General features: G+C 42.8%; 1 protein-coding gene across 1 annotated transcript in view; it reads left to right on the top strand.

Annotated features, from left to right (window-relative positions):
• The first annotated feature begins 233 nt into the window (after positions 1 to 233).
• Positions 234 to 19,808, top strand: part of ADAMTS2 (ADAM metallopeptidase with thrombospondin type 1 motif 2) — a 180,576-nt gene continuing 161,001 nt past the window's right edge. The window contains exons 1-2 of the mRNA XM_068408867.1: positions 234 to 321; positions 1,315 to 1,676. Coding sequence (XP_068264968.1) covers positions 234 to 321; positions 1,315 to 1,676 — 450 coding nt within the window. The remainder of the gene's footprint in view (positions 322 to 1,314; positions 1,677 to 19,808) is intronic.

The following is a 19,808-nucleotide window of genomic DNA, read 5'->3' as shown; positions in this document are numbered from 1 at the left end:
TTCCAGTATTATACCCCCGCCGCCTCCTGGTGTCTCTGCTTCGCTGCGAGCCGGGAGCGCGGCCGCCACTGCTGCTGCGGCTGCGGCTGGGCGAATGCGCGGGCGGCGGGGCGCGGGGCAGCGCTGAGCGGCGCGGAGAGGCGCGGAGCGGGGCTGCCGCCTGGCCCGCCCCGGCTGCGGGCGGCTGCGGGCAGCCCGGGCGCCGGCCCCCGCGTCGGGCCGGGGCCGCCGCGATGGACCCTCCCGCGGGCATCGCCTGCCTCCTGCTCTGCTGCGCGCTCGCCCTGCCCGCCGGTGCCCTGCGGCGTCCCGGGGACAGAGGTAGGTCTCCGCCGAGACGCCGCGGTCGCCCCGCCGCCTTTGGGCTGCTCGCCTTGCCCCGCCGCCGCCGGCCGGTGCCTCGCAGCCCGCCCGTCTGAAGTCGCGGCTCGTCGGCCCGCGGCTTTCCGCTCCCCTTGAACTTCTTCTGCGGCTACTTTTGCCGGGTTTCCAGTTGTTTCCTGCAAGCGGCAGGCGGGGACGGGGACAGAGGCGCCCGCGCCGCCGGCGGGGAGGGGACGCGGGAGCCCCGCCGGCAGGGACAGCGCTGCGCCGGTGCCCGCAGCCCCGCGGCCGCCCGCTGCCAGCCCCGCGGAGGGGGCGAGCCCCGGCGGGCCGGCGGGCAGGGTTCGGTGCCCGGAGTTCCCCGTGCGGGATGAAGCACACGGCGGCTCGTCTGCCCCCTCCTCTTCCTGCCCCGGCCATCGCCGCCGTCCGAAGCTCCCGAGGCTGCCGCTGACACCACTGCCGATCGCTGCCCGTGGCGTCCCCATCCCCAGTCGACTCTTCCCCGCCGCCCCGGGGGTACTTTGAGGGACGTGCCTTTCCCTTGCAGGCTTACCACCTACACACCAAGCCCCCACCCCTGCCCCTCCGAGCAGTCCCGAAGTGAATCAGCGACCTCTTATCATCGCTGGCCACCCGGGTAGCCCCGAAGTTCCCAAGGCGACCCGGGCACCGAGCGGGTGGGCGGGGGAGCAGGGTCTCGGCTGGGTGGGCAAAGGGTTGCGGGACCCCGCTGCATGGGCAGGAGCGCAGGGTCCCTGCTGGGTTGGGAGGCTCACGCTGCCGTCTGGTGTTTTGGGGAGCAAAAGACAAGTTTGAATGAACTCTGCACAGTTCATGCTGGTGAATGAAGTGCCTGCACAGAGTGCAGTGTCCATCTGCCTTATGTAAGTGTCTGCTGTGCTAATGAATAATGGAATTAAAATCCCGCGGCATCAGGATATGTTTAGTTGTAGTATCTCTCTCCTCTCTTGCTTTTTCCCTGTAAAGATCCAATTCTGAGGAATATAGAGGAGTACAGCCTCGTCATCCCCACCAGCACCGATTCAGAGGGCAGGTTCCTATCCCACTTGGTGTCTGGACCGCCAAAAGCACGCTTCAGGAGAGCTGCGGAGGACTTGCAACGTGAAGCAGCAAATGAGCAAATATTTTACAATGTCACTGTTTTTGGAAGAGAGTTTCACTTCAGGTTGCGGCCAAACTCCAGGCTCGTGGCCCCTGGAGCAACAGTTGAATGGCAGGAGGACTCTGATGAGACTCACATTGAACCTCTCTATGGGAATTGCCTGTATGTTGGGGATATCACTGATTTGCCAAATGCTTCGGTCGCTATCAGCAATTGCGATGGGCTGGTAAGTTACTTCTGTTGTTATATCGAAGATAATGACATTAATTTCCTACAGTCTTTAAATATAAAATGTGTGGACTGTCAGAAGCTGACACCTCATATGGTAACTGTGAATGCAAATTAACTAATGTTCCCTTGTGTGGGAATAGCTGCGCTGCACCAGGCACTTCTTTACAGGCAGCAGCACTAGAAGTTTGAGCACATGCTCAGTAGTAGCTACTCTGGAACAGAGCAGCTGAAGCCAGGATTTATGTTGATTGTGGTAAAGTTGCTTCAGGTGTCTGACAATTTGAAATAGAGGATGAAACGGCATGTTCTTGGCATCCTCTTCCACTTTTCACTTCCAGTCTGTGAAGGGAAATTTTAGAAGAGTTAATCCTGAATAATGGGCAGGACTGCCCTGGAAACAAATATGGTAGGTAAAATATGTTTTTGCCCAGCAAATTTTAATTTATTCAGAGTCTGTTGCCATGGATCTTTCACTGGGTGAGTTTTATTGCCTAATCAAGTGATTGATGGAAAGTCGCAAAAGAGTTTGAATTTTACAAGCAAACCAGCTCCCTGTGATACGTTTTGTAAGGTTGTGTGTTTTAAAACTTGCTGCAGCTTTCTGTTCTGGAGTGCATGTTCAGCAGTTACATTATAACTGTTTGTCCCTGATGTTCTAAACTGTCATACTATCATCTGAACAGTAATTACTGCACAGCAATTTGTTTCGTGAGAAAAGGGCTACATTTTTGATAATGAACAGTTTATCCAGCCAATATTTTCTTGCTATACCCTTTAGAGTTCATAATTTTGAGATTACTTAATTTTAATGCATTCTGTTCTCTGCATAAAAAGCCAGTATGAGTCAGTTGTATTTCTATTTGTTTAATCATAGAAAGTTGTTCATTTGCTGTGCCAAGAAGATAACATGTATGGAGATAGTATGTTGGCTGTCTGAGAATGGAAGGGAATCAAATACTTTTCCCCTTACTCTTTCCTTTCCTGTGGTTTCTCGTAGCCATGTGCATTCCTGTTTTGAGAAGCAGGTTTTAATGTTGCAATTGTTTGATGTGGGCAGCTGTCTGAGGGCAAGAGGAACACCAGGACTGAGCAAGAAGAGCAGTTCAAAAAGCAGAATATGAGCCTGCAGGCCTGCCTCTGGTGGGGAAGCAGAAGTTCTTTGCTCTCCCCATACCTGGCACAGATCATTTTGTGTAAGGCAAAATTTACTTGCTCTGGGCATTGCAGAACTGGGGTGGAGCCAAAGCTGCTCTCCCTTGTTCATCTGTGCTGAAAGGTGAAGGAAGATCCTGTTGACAGCTGCTGCTGGCCTCGTGCTGGCTCTTCTCATCAGCACAGGTGTTGACGGTAAGGGCAGTGGGGGAGCTTGTTCCTTCCTTCCTTCCAGTGTTAGCCAGAGCGTGGACTCCTTATATTTGGAGAAGAGAGGATGAAATTTAACAGGAGTTAAGGCCAAAATATGGATAAGACTCTAAAGGTTCAAGGCCTCATGTTGCATGTATAAATGGCAAAGTGTTTATAAAATGCTGCTGTTTGCATTTCTAAGTAACTTCTCAAATACAAAGGAATGAAGCCAGGCCTCAGTTCAATGGCGCTCATAAACAGCTAGAATCCAGAAAGCTACCAAAAGAATTTTAGTTTTCAACCTGTATCCACAACCTGTGTGCCTGCATCTTTCCAGGATTCTTCTTTTCATTAGAAGAAGCAGGAGAGTTGGTCAAATGTGGGAGCTGCCATATTCTAATCAGAATGTCACACTGGTTCTCGCACGGCGCTACAACTTCTGTGATTCTGCTAATACATTTGGAAATGGCTTACTGTTTCCTCCAGTGCGTATCTACATTGTAAATGTTGCAGGGCAAAGACCATTTTGGTTTTGTCCAGGTCACTGAAGCCTTCCTGCAGGAAGCATCACCTCAATACTTTTAAGCATCTGGCCATAATGATTTCCCTGAGATTGTGCAGTAAATCTGTTGTGGAACAACAAATTGAACTCCAGTCCCTTGGGTACTATGTTCCATCTCTACCCATTCCCTCCATCTCAGTTTCTTCCTTTCTTGGGGGGAGAGAGTTTAAAACAGATATCAATAGAATTATTCAAACTCCAAGAAATGATCCTAGTGGTTCCCCAAAAGCCACTGGTCTATGAACAGCAATAACGAGCAACTAACCCTCTGAAGTTAATGCTGCGCTTAACTGTCTCTTGGTTTACCTTTCTAGTGCTTGTGTTTGTAAGGAGTATTGGAGAGTCTCTGGAGCAGCATATTGCTGGCAAGACATTCTTAGAGGCCACTGAGCTGTATGTTATTCTCAGGTTTATTGGTATTTCAGATGTGAATGAAGACATGGACAAGGCTATTCTCAACTGGTTTTCTGTGTCTGGTTTTTTTTCTTCACACCTAGTTTACTTCAGTGGAGAAATTCTGTAGTATCATGGATTTTCTTTAAGTTGCCTAACGATATACATGCCATGGCCAGTGTTCCTAGTATACCACAAGTATTTCCACCTCCTTTTCTAGATTACTCTGGAGCTAGCGATGGTGGAGCTCTGTGACAACAGAGTAGTCAACTGAGAAGTGTTAGAGTTGTTTGTTATAAACTTTCTTCATTTAATTCCTAGTATTTTCTTGAACTGCTTGCTTTTGAAGGTGGCTTGACATCTGCCTGTGCTTCTGGTGGGCTTCCAGCTTTTGCATCCAGACATTAGGGCTAAAATAGTATTTGAATTGAAGTTTCCCACTTTGATCTTTACATTACAAACTTTTGTTGACTGAATCTTGTTCAAGTCGGTGAATGCATCTACTGCCTTGCCAACTTCTGATGTTATTTCCTCTGAACATCGCCTTTGGTTTGCACTTTACTGCCAATTGTGTCTTATTTTCCAATTATTGTCTGGGAAGAGTCTGTCTGGTGGTGTTGGTATTGCCAGAATAAGAAGTTGTTGGAAGGGATTTACATGAAAATAGTAGATCTGTGAACAGATTTTGAACTGTACTATAAACGATGAAGGTTTTTAATCTGCGATAATTCTAAAAAATGAAAAGGTACAGTGAATGCATATACTGAATTACCTACTGCCCTGACTGAGGAGATACGCAGTTTGGGTCCTCCCAGTTTTCTGTAACAGAAGTCAATGACAAAATTAGTTTAATTGACCTAAAAATCAGATCAGAGACAGATGAAGAGGACTTCTGAAGTATGCAATCTAGGTGTGTTTTCAGAGCTGGAGTGGGTCTTTATGAATAATTGGAAAGTTAAAGCTAATCAATAGTTTTTTTAACAGCTTTCTGAATTATGAATGTGATTTTTACCATTTTAAAAAGTTTTGTGAAAGCTTTCCCACTTAAGATAAAAACACTCTGGACAACTTGGTATCATCGTGATTGGCATGATGGCATTCAAACTAATTTTCCACTGCGTGGGCAGAACCGACATGGTCAGCTGTCCGTGGCCTGCAGGCTGTTGTGGAAGATCTTGCACTTTGAGTATGTTCTTGGTCCTTGGCCAGTTCCTTACTTGTGGATGCAGCTGGAGGATGAGGGAGCTGGCTGTTCTCTCCAAGGGTTGGTTGTGAAGGAGAAGTGCACGGAAGCTGTAAAAATGCCATAAACCAATAAAGAGTTAGAATTATGGCAGTCCTTCTATGTTATTGCCTTAACTATGGGAACTCCCTTTCTTCACCCCAGCAGATGAACCTGCTGTTGTAGAAGAACTGTTTATTCATCTGGATTTCTTATTTTGATAAATATTTCTGCAATGCTTGAGGCTGATGTGCTAAAAACATCTTCTTCAGGTTGACAGGATGGCAATGTTTGGTTGTGGAACTTGAGACGCATGAACTCTCTCCCAGTCTCCTCATAACATTTGTAGTCTGTGGGCTAGAATGTGTGCTTAAACACAAGCAGATACAGGAGAAACGCAAGACAAACACCACATCTGGTGTAGGTAATGAGCACATGATTAAATGCAGTGCAGAGTTAGACTTACTGACAGGATTCTAAAAGGCTGAGGATCACAGTTTCAGGTTGAATGATCAGTGTGATCTAGCACCCACTGAGGGAAATAGAGGAACATCAGTTTCAGTAACACAACATGATGTCTTAGCTCTGCTTCATTAGTATAATTGTCTTCCTTTTTTAAAAGTGAAAATATTAGCTGTCCAGAAGTTTCGCTATAATGTCATTAAAATGGGAAGTTATTAGAAGTGGACATATGGAAAGCAAACTATTCAGGACATTTATGGTTGTATGTTTTCTTATGGAGCTGTAAGCATTACATGTCTTGGGGTACCAAGCCATAGTCACCACCTTCTTATGTGATGAAATAGGCACGGTTTGCTCTACAATGTTTCAGTCTTTACTGTGTGTTGTAATAACCCTCACAAACCATCTGAGAGAAGCCTTCTGGCTGGCTGCTTGCCCAGATGCTATTTCTTCTAGAAATGCTTGGGAAGCCAGCAATGCTTTTTAGACTCATACCCAATACTAATAGTAACTGTAGCACTGGGCTGACCTGGGTGGGTTTGTGGTGATACGTTGACTTTACTAGCCAGTCATGAATCTCCAGGAATTGACTGGTGCTTTAACTACTGTTAATGTAAGTGCATGTCTGTCATATGTCCCAAGACTTTTTTTATATATTATTTGTATTATTGTTTTAAAATCAGATAATGGAATATTTTTATTTTCTGCAGTCTCTGTTTTACAGGGGAGTATTCATACAATCTAATTTTAGACACATGACGTAAATTGTAAACGTAGGAACCTAGGTTCCAGATTCAGTCAATGGTGTTTCCTGAGAGCAATTCCAACTACCCATGTGCGATGCCCACCTTTCTCCTTCCCGGAGGAATATTCCCCCCTCCCTCCTACCATGTTCCCTGCATTCCTGAAGACATTTAAACACCTTGTGAAATCTGTCCTTGTTTAGTGTAATCCTGCTTCACTTTGAGCATGAGCTTGAGCTCTTTGAAGTCAATGAGTTTTAAGGTTATATTTTTAAATACTTTCCTGATTGATAGAGATGCTTTCTTGGAACTGGCCACAGAGCTGAAGTTAAATCTAAGTCACCTTAGGTGGATTATGTAATTTACCTGGATAAGAGGGTGAAGGATCTGCTCACAATGAATACATCAGGAGAAGACAAACATGCTTATATAACTGTGTTATTTTTCCTTTTAGACATCCATCTCCTGCTTTCATATGGATTTACAATTTAGTTTAGTTTCTGTTTTATCTGTTTTTTGGATTACACTGGTTTGTGATGTAGCAAAAAAGCAGAACTCAAGGTAGCACAATATTGTCTTCAAAGTCTGGTCAGGTCAAGTGCCTGACTGTTAAAACAGATGTCTGCTACAAATAATTCCAGTAATTCTTTTTTGTATTCTAAGTTTTGTATTCTAAGCATTTACATTATGATCAACTTGTATCAATTTTTAGTGGATTAAAATTTGACATATAGAATCTCTTCATTTGGGAGCATTTTCTCTTTAAATTAAAACAAAATCAAACCAAAGTTGCCATCTGTTTTTGTGCAATGGCAAAGCCCACTGTGGGCTTTTTTCTTTTTGGACAAGTAGAACTATAATACAGTGGCAGGAGAAATGCAAATAATTCCTCTGACAGTATAGAACAAAATTTAAAAGCCATTCTCTTTAAGAAAACAGCAGCCCTTCCTTTGCAGATTATTAGAGTGGGATCTCCATTAACCCATATGGTCTTTTGAATTCAGCTGGGGTCTCTACGTGTTTAAGCCAAGCATGTATGTACATTTTAGCACAATCAGAGCCTGACTGCACATCCACATCCATGGTATAAAAGACCTGCATTGCCTGACAGAAAGCAATGGAGCTATTTTGATACCTAACACTCAAGCATATCCATATATTTTCACAGGACAGACTTTGCTTTATAACCCATTGTCTGGGTTTCTGCTGTTCATGTCCCTGGCCAACACTAGCCTAGCTGGACAGCCCCTTCTGCTCTGTCAGTTGCAGACACTTTCCCTTTTAAATGTTGTAGTCTGAAACACAGAGAGTGTAAACACTATGATTCAGCCTCTAACTGGAGTAAATTATCCTCATTTTGCTGTCCTTAAAAGACAGTCTGTCATCAGTAAGTACTATTTTTTTTTTTTCTTTGCATCTTCTGTGCATGGATCATCTCACCTACATTTTATCTGAGAGCAGCGTAAGTCATTTCCTACATCACACAGGTGGACACCATCTGGACAGAATATCCTCAGGCAATCAAAACCGGTATCTTTGTGGTATGTTGTAGGCCTTTGGATAAAAGACAGGCATTTCCTTATGTCCTATTTGACCTTCTGTTGCATTGTCCTCATTGTGGTAGTATCTCAGCTGTACTATTCTCTTCGACCACACAAGAACTAGTTTTCCAACCAGGATATTAAACCCTGTACATTCAAGAAAATGTGCCTAATGGCTCCTTCTACTTTCCATCTTGAAAGATCCAAATATAGGAACTAATTTTGATAAGGCCATAATTACTTTCTGGGGTAAGCAGAACATCTATTTTGAGAAGTCTGTCCCTCTTCAGCTTCCAAAGGTGTGTCCCTTGAAGAAATGCTATTAGCTTACTTAGCTACCAGCTCAGCGCTTCCTCATGGTGCGGCAAGGTGTTCCAGTGTTCTCTGAGAATTTAACAGTACAGGCTCCTGCAAATGGCAAGACATTCCCACATTTTGAGTTAATTATATGTTTACCTTTTGCTACAGAAGGTTGGGAAATATTTTTTTTCATCAACCAGAATTCCATCTGTTGCCCGGAGCAGGACCTTTTCTCCACAGACCGACCTACTTCTGAGCACTTTTTATTAATGGTGACTGTTGCTTTGTAAGCAGGTCATGCCATTACTTAATTGCACACTATGACATTTCTCATACTGGGCCTGATTAAAACACAGAATCAGGGAGCAGGTCTTCAGTCTCTTGTAGGGGGTTGCACAACCTTGCATTTGCTTCCCGTGAATAGCTCTGATGTGCACACCTTCTTTTTCAGATCACCTTCTCCCTTTATTGCTTCCCTTCTTCCAAAGTTTCAGTAAGTTCTTTAACACATCACGTGTGGTTTCTTTAGCCCCTTTATCTGCGCATGTTTTAAATTCATCTTTGTTTGCAGAGTCTTGACACAGCGGGTTCCCAGTTTTAATAGTCTGTGAAATGAAAGGCCCACATTTCACATGCTATTTTCAGCACCGTTCTATTAAACTGTAACATTGAAAAAGAGAGTGTCCTCTTCAAGTGCTGAAGAGCATGTTGCTTCTTCATATCTAAATCACAGTCTCTGCCATAGATCTGAGTTATTCCCAGGTCTCAAAATGTCTGGTACTTTCCTCAAATCTGGAGTTCCTGGAGTCAGAATTGTGATTCTCAGTATTAATTTTTTTACTTCTAAGTAAGTATTTTCTGTTTAGAGTAAGTGTTTTTAAGGGAGAGTTTCCCTCAAGTAAAAGACAGATAGATGCAAGTTGTGTTTCTTGAAGTCTCAAAAATTGCTTGGCCAGTGAAAATCATCCCAAGTATGTTATTTTGAAGGTGTCATTTTACAGTACAGGTGAGTCTCTTAGTACCTCATTGCTACTGAGAGGTGTAATCCTGTTCCCCTGGCTGCTCCGTGCTGTGCTCCTCTACTCCGTCACCCTTCTCATCTTCCTCCACCATATGTTAACCCAGTGGGTGAGTGGCCAAAGCAGTGAATTGCTGCCTGCCAGTTTAGCTGTTTAAACTGGTTCTCTGTGGGGTGAGATGGACATTTGTACAGGCAAAGGGATGAATGTGGGAACACTCTCAGCTGGGCTTGAGCAGAAGAGTGAGATTGCTCCTTCAGTAAGAGATAGACTCAAGCTGGATTGTAAAACCACATCCTTGTTCTCTTGGTTTTGAAATGGGTCTATTTAAGGGAGCCTGACTTGTGCCTTTGAGCATCAGAAGCTGGAACTGCAGCTTTGGACAAACAAATTGTTCTGCTCTGCGGATGATGGCTTTCCGCTTTGTAGCTGTGCTTGATTTTTTTTTTTTTTTTTTCTCTCCTGTCTTGCATGTACTTCTGAGAGTTTGTCCACTGGCATGTGTTATGTGGGCTGGCTGCCCCTCAGGTGGCAGAGATTCAGTCGCTGAATGTGGTAACTTTGGTATCATTTTAGCCTCTCTGGTGCCACAGGGAGAACCTGCCCTGACCACTAATTTATATACTTGCCCCTTTTTTTTTTTCCTCCCATGTCCCTTGTAGGACGGTATCTACTAATGTATTTGTTTTCCAAAACTTTGCCTTGCTAAAATTGAAGTCCAATTTGTACAACTTGCTGTTACTGTTTGATCTTGGTATCCTAAGTGTGTTATAGTTTATCAGCGTTCCCTTCAGGTTTATATTCTTTCTTATTCCCTTTTTATTGGTTTACATCAAATTTAATGTTTTGCCTCTCTATTGCTGCACTCATGACCTTTATCTTCAAAATAAACAAATACACTTAGTTATTCATTTGTGCATCTCTCGATGGAGAATGCAGAGGTTGAAATTGCCCAGGATCTATGGTACTTTCTGACTCTTAAACCTGCAAAGTACAATATTATATTTTTTCTTTTGATGTGGTAAACTATAAATAAAGCTACTTTACCTTCCTTCCTAGCGTTGTTCCCTTTAACTTTTCCTGTAGTTGCCACCTCTGTGTTTGAATTTCATTACATGGTCAGACCACTTTTTCCCAGCATTTAACCTCTAGCCCAGTGGACCTCAGGGGATGGATTACAATCCATTTTCTACTGAAATTAAGCATGAAACCTACTAATCCTGTAATGAGAGACTCAGTGAACATCATTGGTATCTTTGTGGATAAGAAATGCTCCTTCTATCTGTAACTAGATAAAGCTAATTTAATGCATTTAAGTTATTTCTCTTCACTAGGTCTGTTGACTGTAGGTGGCTGCTGTTACTGCCCTTTAATGAAGGTCAACTATTTCTACAAGATTTTTGAAGCAAGAAAACTAGAAGGAAGTACATGGTCAACATTTAAACTGGTCTTTAAAAGAAGTAAAAGCAAAATATCTTTCTGAGGTTTTAGGACGGCATAGTGCCACATCCTGATGTAGGCCCTGAGTCTTTAAGCTCTTGTTAATGTGCTTTCTGATTTACTAGCACTGTAAGAATACTGAAGCTGATGTGTGGAGGAGAAGAACCTGCATGGCTAACTAGCAGGCTGGCCAGCAGCTCCTCCTGACCTCTTTTCTTTTACCCCGTCACTTGCAGTACTTCCAAGAAGCAGTCCATGAAATGGCAGGAGTGGTTGAATTTTGTATCCAATACAGCATGTTTCTACAGGAGCCCTGAGTGTAGATCTCTTGTCGGGCTGTTGGGCCTGCTTCCTTCCGTTGCTGGATAGTCCCTCTTTCGTGCCTGCCTCCTCTCTCTGTGCCCTGTGGGCTGCTGGGCTGCAGCAGCAGCTTCCAGCATGGCCAGTGGGCATGTATTAGCCACCTTAGGCAAACCCATCCCAAGGCACCTTCACACTGTGCACCCAGAAGGACGGGGATGGCAGATTCAGTGCTGCTCTGGAACAATTTGGCCTGTAGAAGGAGTTTTTTTCAAGTTGTGCTTCTGAGCATGTACTTTTTGGCATGATATAATGAACGTTGTACAGTATAGGATGGAGAAAGTCAGAATAATATGGCAAGTCCAACAGGAAAGAAAAGGATTGTTTTCTTGGGAGTAAAAATATTTCAAGAGCTAAACAAAGTAATAAACCATTTAAATTTTAATACAAATACAGTAAAATGATAGAATTTAGAAAGGAAAAGGGGAAAGCACAGGTTTTACTCCAAAGACTTGCTAATTTTGCTGTTTTTTCCCCCACATGCAAAATACAGAACTAACATCCAATACCTGCTCTAAGCAGATGCATCTTGTGTGTTCTCCCACAGTCAAATGTGTGGTTCCCAAGGCTGGTGCAAGGGCCAGTGTCCATGGCCATCACATCAGCTGAAGGGGAGACCTGTTTGCAGGCCAGAGCCCATAGTTTGGAAGTGGAAAATCAGCCTGCAGAAAATGCAGAGATTAACTAAGGATAGATGGCAGCACAGGCTGTGGTTACTGTTTTAATGGTGGTTTTATTTGTTTTAAATCATGGCTTTTGGTTAAATCGTGTTCATCCAACTCATATGCAGAAGAATATACTTCTTAATTCTTTAGAGTGTTAAAATTGCTAGGCTTATTTCTTTGCCCATGCAGAGGAGCTGTGGAAAGAATGTGAGAGATGTTGTTTGGAAAGCATTCTGCAAACCAGAATGTATTTAAAAAACAGTCTTTGAGAAATAAATCACTACCTGATGATGAAGACAGCTGAGCTGGGCCAAGAGTCTTTCACGTGCCAACACTCTCACACGTGACAGGAGTTATATTGGAAGCTGGCAGGCTTTGAAGCTTGCGAGGCTGAAAATGTCTAAAAATTTTCATATACTTAAACAAAGTAAGTAATAGCTAGATAAAAATATAGCTTTGAAACTTTTCAAAACACCTCTCTCTAGAACAGTGTGAACCTACCTAAGGTCAGAATCTTTTACCTATTGGGAACAAAAAACCCTCCAAAACCCAGAAGCACAAATTATACACCACCTCAGTTCAATACCAGTAAAGAGCTTAGAGATGAAGAAGTTCTAGGGATGAATTTGGATTGATTTCAGATTTATAACGAAGCTTGAAATCAGTTTCCTGATAGTTCTAGGTTTCATTGTGAAAATGGCAGAGCCACCATTCATCAGTAAACCAAAATACTTAATCCCCAAATAAATGTTAGAGGTGTCTGTCAATATTACATTTGTTTGCAAAGTTATGGCACATTAAGGCTGACATAAGCAGTAAGTGTAAAAATGTGATTAATCAAAGGATGATTTACCACTCTGAAAGAGGAATATGCAACTCAGTCTGGATAAGTAATAGACAAGCAAAGAAAGAAAAGACAATTTAGAAGACATCTTGAATTAATTTAAACTCCTTGGTAGGAAAGGGCAATGAATTTACTATAAAAATTAAGTTGTTAGTTCACTACAGTCAAATTAAGGCCAACAATAATCATATGCATCTTATAAAATAGAATAAAAATTCTGAACCTGTGAAAATATAGTATCATCTTGCATTTATCTAAACAGAGAATCACACAGAAAAAGTAGATCTATGTTGATTTTTTATGTCATGGTCCAGCATCATTTTGCATAAAGGCCTGGAAGGTCTCATGGCAAGTAGCTGATCTTTGAGTTTGTTCCAAAGCTGTTGAAGTGAGTGTGTTTAGTTTCAGTGGCTTCATTTCGCTTTGTATGGGCAGGTTGATTAGCAAAGAATTTGGGACAAAAAGCAGGCCATGGACTATTCCTCATCATAACCTTGTCTTTCACCTCGTTCTCTGTCCCCTGGTGCGGTGGTGGTGGTGAGGGAGGCGAGTACAAGAGGCTCAAGAGCAGCTTTTCCCATTGCTGTTTATATCCCGTATGCTGGATGGAACAGGACAGAACTGCCAGCTTCTAAAACTGAAATAGCTCTGCTAACCCTTCTTCCCCTTCTGCCTCACACCACATCCCCACCACAGAAGAGGTGATGCATTAAGCAAGGGGGAGGGATCAGGAGAAACCCTCTTCTTGTCCATGCCAGGAGGATGAGGCAATTCCAGCTGCCTTGAATTTGCAGGCTCATTCTGACAACTCTTCTGTCTCTTTGTTCCTAGGAAGATGCAGTCAGAAAGGAGAAAGATTTTCCTGCTTACTGAGGCTGCTCCTCTTTGCTTCTCCACTGCTGGAGGTGTGATGGTGGGAAGAGTTTCTCTGCCTGTCTGATATTATTAGCTCTGACCTCCATAAAACTAGCATAACCTGCAAAAAAAACCCCAAAATGCCAAATCCAACCCCCCCAATCAAAAAATCTCAAGTCATGAGAGAGAGGAACATGAGAAAAACTCTAATTGCACATCTGTTCAACAGACTTTTGTGATAACTCAGCAACAGCTAATTGAAACTCCTGGATCATAAATATACTTCTAGCCAAACTGGAGTTTACTTTCTCTGATGCAATCTCCTTTCAACTCCCCATTGCCCTCTGAGATTCTGGTGGTCAGGATTCCAACAATCTCTCACTAGATGGGAAAATTAGAAGTTGGCTCTATTCAATTATAATGAGCTAAACCTCTGCTAATCTGCCTCATCGTGTCTCCATGGATTTCTGGGAGCTATGTCACTTTGCATTAGCTGAGGACCTAGCCTTATGTAATTAGAAGTTTTCACACTCTTCTGGTGACATGCCCTCCTCCAACAGTTTGGATCACAGGGTACCATGGTTTGCAAAGAGATAGCAGGACACACAAGATCTGTGAATGCGTATACACTATTAATGTGAGATTTTGTTAACTCATGTATTCAGGATTTGTTTACGTACTTGAAAATAGTGAAATGCATTGGAAAAGGAGACCAGGGGTCCTGGCGTCTTTAAAGGTTCTCTGAGTCCTTGGTCATGAATGGGCAGATGGGTTAAAGACGCATCTGTGAGGGCTGTTTGTTCTCACTCAAAAGTGTAGGCTCATGGCTTCCTGTCTCTGAATTACCATTCTGACGTAATTTTTGTGCCATTTTCATGCTATCATGCAAGCCTGTAGAAATCATGGCACCAGTGGCAAAGCTATTGAATAAATACAATGTTAGTGATGTGAAATTCATCTGTGATGGATGTACTTAGGTCTTTGAAGGGTTTAGCTGCTACTGGCAATTTTGTGTTCCTTTGGGGTAACTGACTTGTGGATTTATGAAATGTTTGTGCCTAGGTAACATGTTTATAGTGCACTTCCAGAATGAACTCCATGCAGTCTTTAACCCAAGGATATAATTTTGGAATATTGAATCATTGCTTGCAAGTCCTACAGTACGTTCTAGCTATCCCACTGTGGGAAACTGTTGTTTTTTTCTCTTTTCATTTTATATTTGTTTATATTAAGACCACTTTTCTCTGACGTCAGAGACCTATCAGGTCAAATTTAATCCTCTATGTATGTCTTCTGCACCACTGAGTCCATTGCTTTGACTTAATACAACGTTGACATTTGCAAGGAGTCTACTAAATCCTTAAGTTTAAATTTTAGTTTGTTGTTAGGACATCACATTCTTAACTAAAAAAGGCAGAGTCACAGGGAGAACCTCATATATGGAGGCTGCTTAGTGACCTATGTGCTATTGGTGACAAATCGCGAGATGCCTTAAAGTACCCTTTGGAAGAACGATGAAGATAGACTGGCCCCTGTCTCCTCTGAGGAAGTTCTGATCTTTCATAGCCTGCGTTATGGAGGAGTTGTTTGCACTCAAAGAAGGCAACTGAAAGTGGATTAGAAAGCACTGGAACATTTTGCCTATCTGGAAACTCAAGAGAAGTTTTGAAATTGCATTGAGATGCTTCAGTGGAGTTGCACTTTTGGCTACTTCTAATTGATAGACGGTGACCTTACAGCTTTGGTGTGGTGCTGCAGTGTCATGAGGGAACAGAACACAGTGACAGAAACACACATTGAGCATCTTGTCATAAAGCTGCCCATTGGTGCATCTAGGTGATGGCTGAGCCTGTGGGTTCTCAGTCCTCGCCTTCACAGAGCCAGGGACCTTCTCAGCATTGCTCCTGTGCCGAGGAATGTGGAGGAAATGGCCATCTTTGAAATTGCTGCCAAGAGGTGGTTAATGCGCTCCACCACAGTTAACGGGCTTGAATTCCAAAGCTACACAGATTGTTTGAAAGTCTACCTCCCCACAGGCTGCCGCTGGGCTGGTGCGCGGTACCCCTCGCCTTTTCACGAGCTGGAAATACTTCCTTCACTGGAGAAAAATGCACTGTGGTTCCTGCAGAGGAGTGTAGTGTTCAGAGCAGTAAGATGACTGTCTCTGTGTGTGTTTTGGGGGAGAGGAAGGGATGGGTCAGAAAAAAAGACCAAAGGAAAGAGCAGTTAGAGACGTCTGATCAGTGTCAGCAGGGCAAGATGCTGAGCCCTGGCACTGGAGTGCTGAGGTGACAAGAATAGCTTCCCATGTAGCAGGAATGAGCAGAAAACACTGTATTTCTTGGCTATTCACAACAAAATCCTTGTTCAGTGAATATTCTCCTTTAACAAGTACCTCCAGAAGGGAGAATGAAGCAAGAAGTGATGTCCCCACTTATCCTCAGTGCTACAGGGCAGGGCTGGAATACTGACTCCATTTGAGAGCAACCTGAACTTCTTGCACCTCAGAAACCAGTACACGAGATGGTACGAGGTGAGTCAGGGCTGCCCAGAGGCACTGGGCAGATGGGAGCAGAGAGCTGGAGCCACGTGCGCACGTCATCAACACGTCCCGTGCGCTGCAGGACAGTCCCCTCCAGAGCTGATGTGATTGATTCCACAGGAGGGGTTCACAGCTCCAGCCCAGAAGGGACTGAAGCACCTCTCATCCTCATCTTGAATTTTCTTCTTTCTCTATTAACATTCTGCCAAAGCTGTTTTCAGGGAAAGTTGTCTCGCAGCCTGCTGTGCTGCCAGACTGGACTAATGTGAAATAAAAAAAAAGCCCAAACCAACAGCACAGGTTTCGTTCTTTTGTTTGGGCTTTTAGGAATTTAAAAAAGTATTCGGTGGCTCTGCTGCTGAGTCAGCACTGGTGGGATGGGATTTCTGAATGTGATCTCTGTGGTCAAACTTTGCAAAGAGCTTTAATGTTTAATGTGCCAGTCAATTAAAGCATGCTGCTATGTAAGAAATGATGCAGTGGCTTTGTGCGGCTTGGTTGGTATTGCCAAAATGGGTTAAAAGTATCAGAAGAAGGTTTAATATCCCTGTTTACATAGTATCATTTTGCTTGCTTTGTGGTTCATTAATTTTTGCAATGACTAGGGTATAGTCTAAGAGCGGAAAGCCTCCTCTCTGTATGATAAAAATAGCTGGTGCGCTCTCCTGCTAATTTGATTAAAGTGGTTATGGAAATTCAGCTGTGTTACACGTCCGGCTGACTGCTCCACTGAACAGAGCCTTCTTCAGTCGGGCATTGACGCTCTTAATGCCACTTGGTCAGGTTTGGATGTTGTCTTGCCAAGCAGCCTTAATGGGTTAATGACATTGGTGAAGTTTTCTCTAGAGCAGCCCAACAGATAGCTGTGTTGGCACAACTAAGGTGGTGCCAGAGATATAACAAGTGTCTGGGGGCAGAACCATTTAAATACAGTTGTGTTGCCAAACGTATCTTCCCGCAGGGTGAACCCTCACGTGCGTGCATGATGTGGGAGCCACAGGAATAGCTTCAGGAAGCTGTAACCTTTTGCCGTCCTCATCGTGGGAAGGTTTTTCACAGAGAAGCTCTGCATGCAGTTAGATTCCTTCTGACACTTTAATCAGACTGGCAAAAAAGGGTTGTTCAGCTGGTTTTAGGAGATGTTCAATAATGAGATTTACTTTAAAGCGAGTAAAAATCTTAGGAAGGTTTTAAGATTGTACTTTAAAGTGTAAGCTTAGTGTATCTGTTCTTTTCCTAAGGGTGTTTTACTTGATTCTGGTACTAATTCAGGAGTTGGTCCAAAGCCCATTAACATAAATGAAAAGAGTTTTATTGACTTTGATGGGATTTGGATCATGCTGCACTAATTAAATAGTGAGTATCCATTAGCAATGAAGAAAACAGAAGACAGGAGAGGCAAATACTGTAGTGATGAACCCTGTGAAGTTGAGTGAACTGCAGCCAAAGTCTCAATATCTTTACAGATGGGCTTTTCCATATTTCTCTGCCTCAGAGATACAACTGTGGATTTTTGAGAGACCTGAATTTATAAAGATCCTTACATTTGTCCGGCTTATTTACAAGTTTCTGTAGACATTCATTCAATGAAGGTGGTAGTAAGAAAAACATGGGAAGTGAGGTGTGACAGAAGAAAAAGATAGGCTTTAAACAATATTGAAGTCAGGTGCTAATAATTTACATTTACTTTGCTTGAATATATTCTTGTAAGGTTTTTAAGGAACACAGTTTCTAGACTCCAAAGAAAGGATAAACAGTTTTCAGTGCTACTGATGCTATAAGTAGAAGGTAAAAGTTCATATACTACACATCTGGAAGGTCTACATAAAAAGTGGGTTACATTTAAAAAAATAATAATAATATTTTTTTAAAAAGGCTATTATGGAACTAGCCACAGAAACAATCATGTACAGACAGATTAAAAATACAGTATTTACATGCGCTGCTGGATGGATGCAAAAATGATCTGGCATTAAAACTCAGAGATGCTCTTCCTCGTTCCTTTTGCTGTGACCCGCTTTGCCTGGGTGGCAGCAGTAGCCCTTGAATTCAGTAGCCTACAGCACTGTTGAGACACTGAGGTCAGCACTCACCAAAAGCATTTACAGGAGTTTCCTTATGACAGTGGGATGGTTGGAAAAACCCCTGCATTTTAAACAAGTCAGATGTGCTGGAATTCAGCTGTAACCATGTAAGCTGAAGTTTTGTGGAGACTGGGTGCCCATCTGTGTTTGGATGTCAGTTCTCCTTAGGCGTCTTTGAAAATACAACCCTAAATGAGAAACTTTCTAAAAACATCTTTCTGGCATCCTTTGCCTGCTGATGCATTTATGGGGAAGGATAGTGCTCTCATGCCAGTTCACAAGGTTATTTCCATTTCAGATGTTTGTCTTCAGGCTTGCTAGTGTCTACTGAGCATCCTCTCTCTTAAACTGAGTTAGCAAAAGAAAGGTTTTCCCCACCTTCGCTGCTCAGGTATTTATGAAGAAATACTGTCTGCAAATTGTTTTAGATCTTTATTAAAGTTATTGAGAAAAAGTGTTGATGATGACACCATGATACCATCTTTTATGTTTGTAAGCATATCTTGGCCCCCTATTTGCAAAAATCACGAAGGTTGCATCAGCTGCAGATTGGAGATTTTTAAGTTGAATTGCAGATTTGTAGATTTGTCCCTTCTGTGATAGCCAAAAATCCAAACAAAATAAATGCTCTAGTAAAATGAAATTTCCTAGAATACTCAAAATAGGAAGGGATGAAGGAATCGGTCTCAAGCTTAACAACTCAAACTTTCTTCTGTGCTTCCAAAAATAACGTCTCTGAAGTGGAATCCCACCTCCCCCTTTTTTTAAATCTTCCCTTTCAAATCCAGTGGTTACTTAATAGAAAGTTTCCAGAAAAAAATTCTTCTGGCTATATGTTTTATGAGAGAAAGATTAATTGGAAAGAGTTTTTTTTTCTCTTGAGGAAATGGGTGTGTGGGAACTGTGTCTTAAAATCAGGCCTTTGGTGGAGCCTGCAGACTGACACTGTTTGGGGAATTAAAAATTGTTCTTGTGCTTGTTGAGAGGGCAGAGGAATAAAGCAGAAGAGATTGTCATTGAAGGATGCCACCGCACAGCGATACCCAGAAGGGCGGACGTCACCTTACAACAGTGACAGGTTATAAAAGGGGGCTTATAAAGCAACTAAGAGCTGCTTGTCTGTTCAAGGATGAAATTCTGCCCATTTCTGGCCAATTCTATTACTATATTAGTTCTGTTGACCAATGTGCGTACACAGATAAGTAAGGTTACAGAAGAGTTACAGGATTAACTCTTCAAAGAACATGAGTGCCCATTAAAGTGATTTCATTAATTATAAGAAGAAAATTAGATGGAGACTCCGGCGCATGGGAATATGAAGATGGATTTGCTGTATATGGACTGCAAAAGGAGGTCTTTCCATATAAAATTACTTTTTGTTCTGAGGCAAGGGAAACAATCCAGAATAGAATGTAAATGCTTTCATCACATTTAGCTTCATTGTTTCTAAATTAAAATATTTCTGTCTAGGAACAAATGAGAAACTAATTTTTCCCCACCCAAAATCTAATTTGGCAACGGTTGGTCCAAGTTTTTTTTTCCTTTTTTTAATGTAAGTGTTGCCTTATGTTCCAGGCAATACAGCGTGTGTTTCCATAGCAACCTCTTCTTGTATCTTGAACTTGTCAGCATCAACATATGACGTTTTAAACTATCAAGCATTTACACATACTGCCACCTCTTTGGACCTGAGTGAGATTTGCCAAAAACTGGGGTCTTGCAGATAATTGAAGTTAGGGAGAAGTGATGGA

Source organism: Nyctibius grandis, chromosome 10 (assembly GCF_013368605.1).
Source record: "Nyctibius grandis isolate bNycGra1 chromosome 10, bNycGra1.pri, whole genome shotgun sequence".
Lineage (NCBI taxonomy): Eukaryota > Metazoa > Chordata > Aves > Nyctibiiformes > Nyctibiidae > Nyctibius > Nyctibius grandis.
The sequence above is the reverse complement of the archived record's forward strand: the minus strand, read 5'-3'. Positions and strand labels throughout refer to the sequence as shown.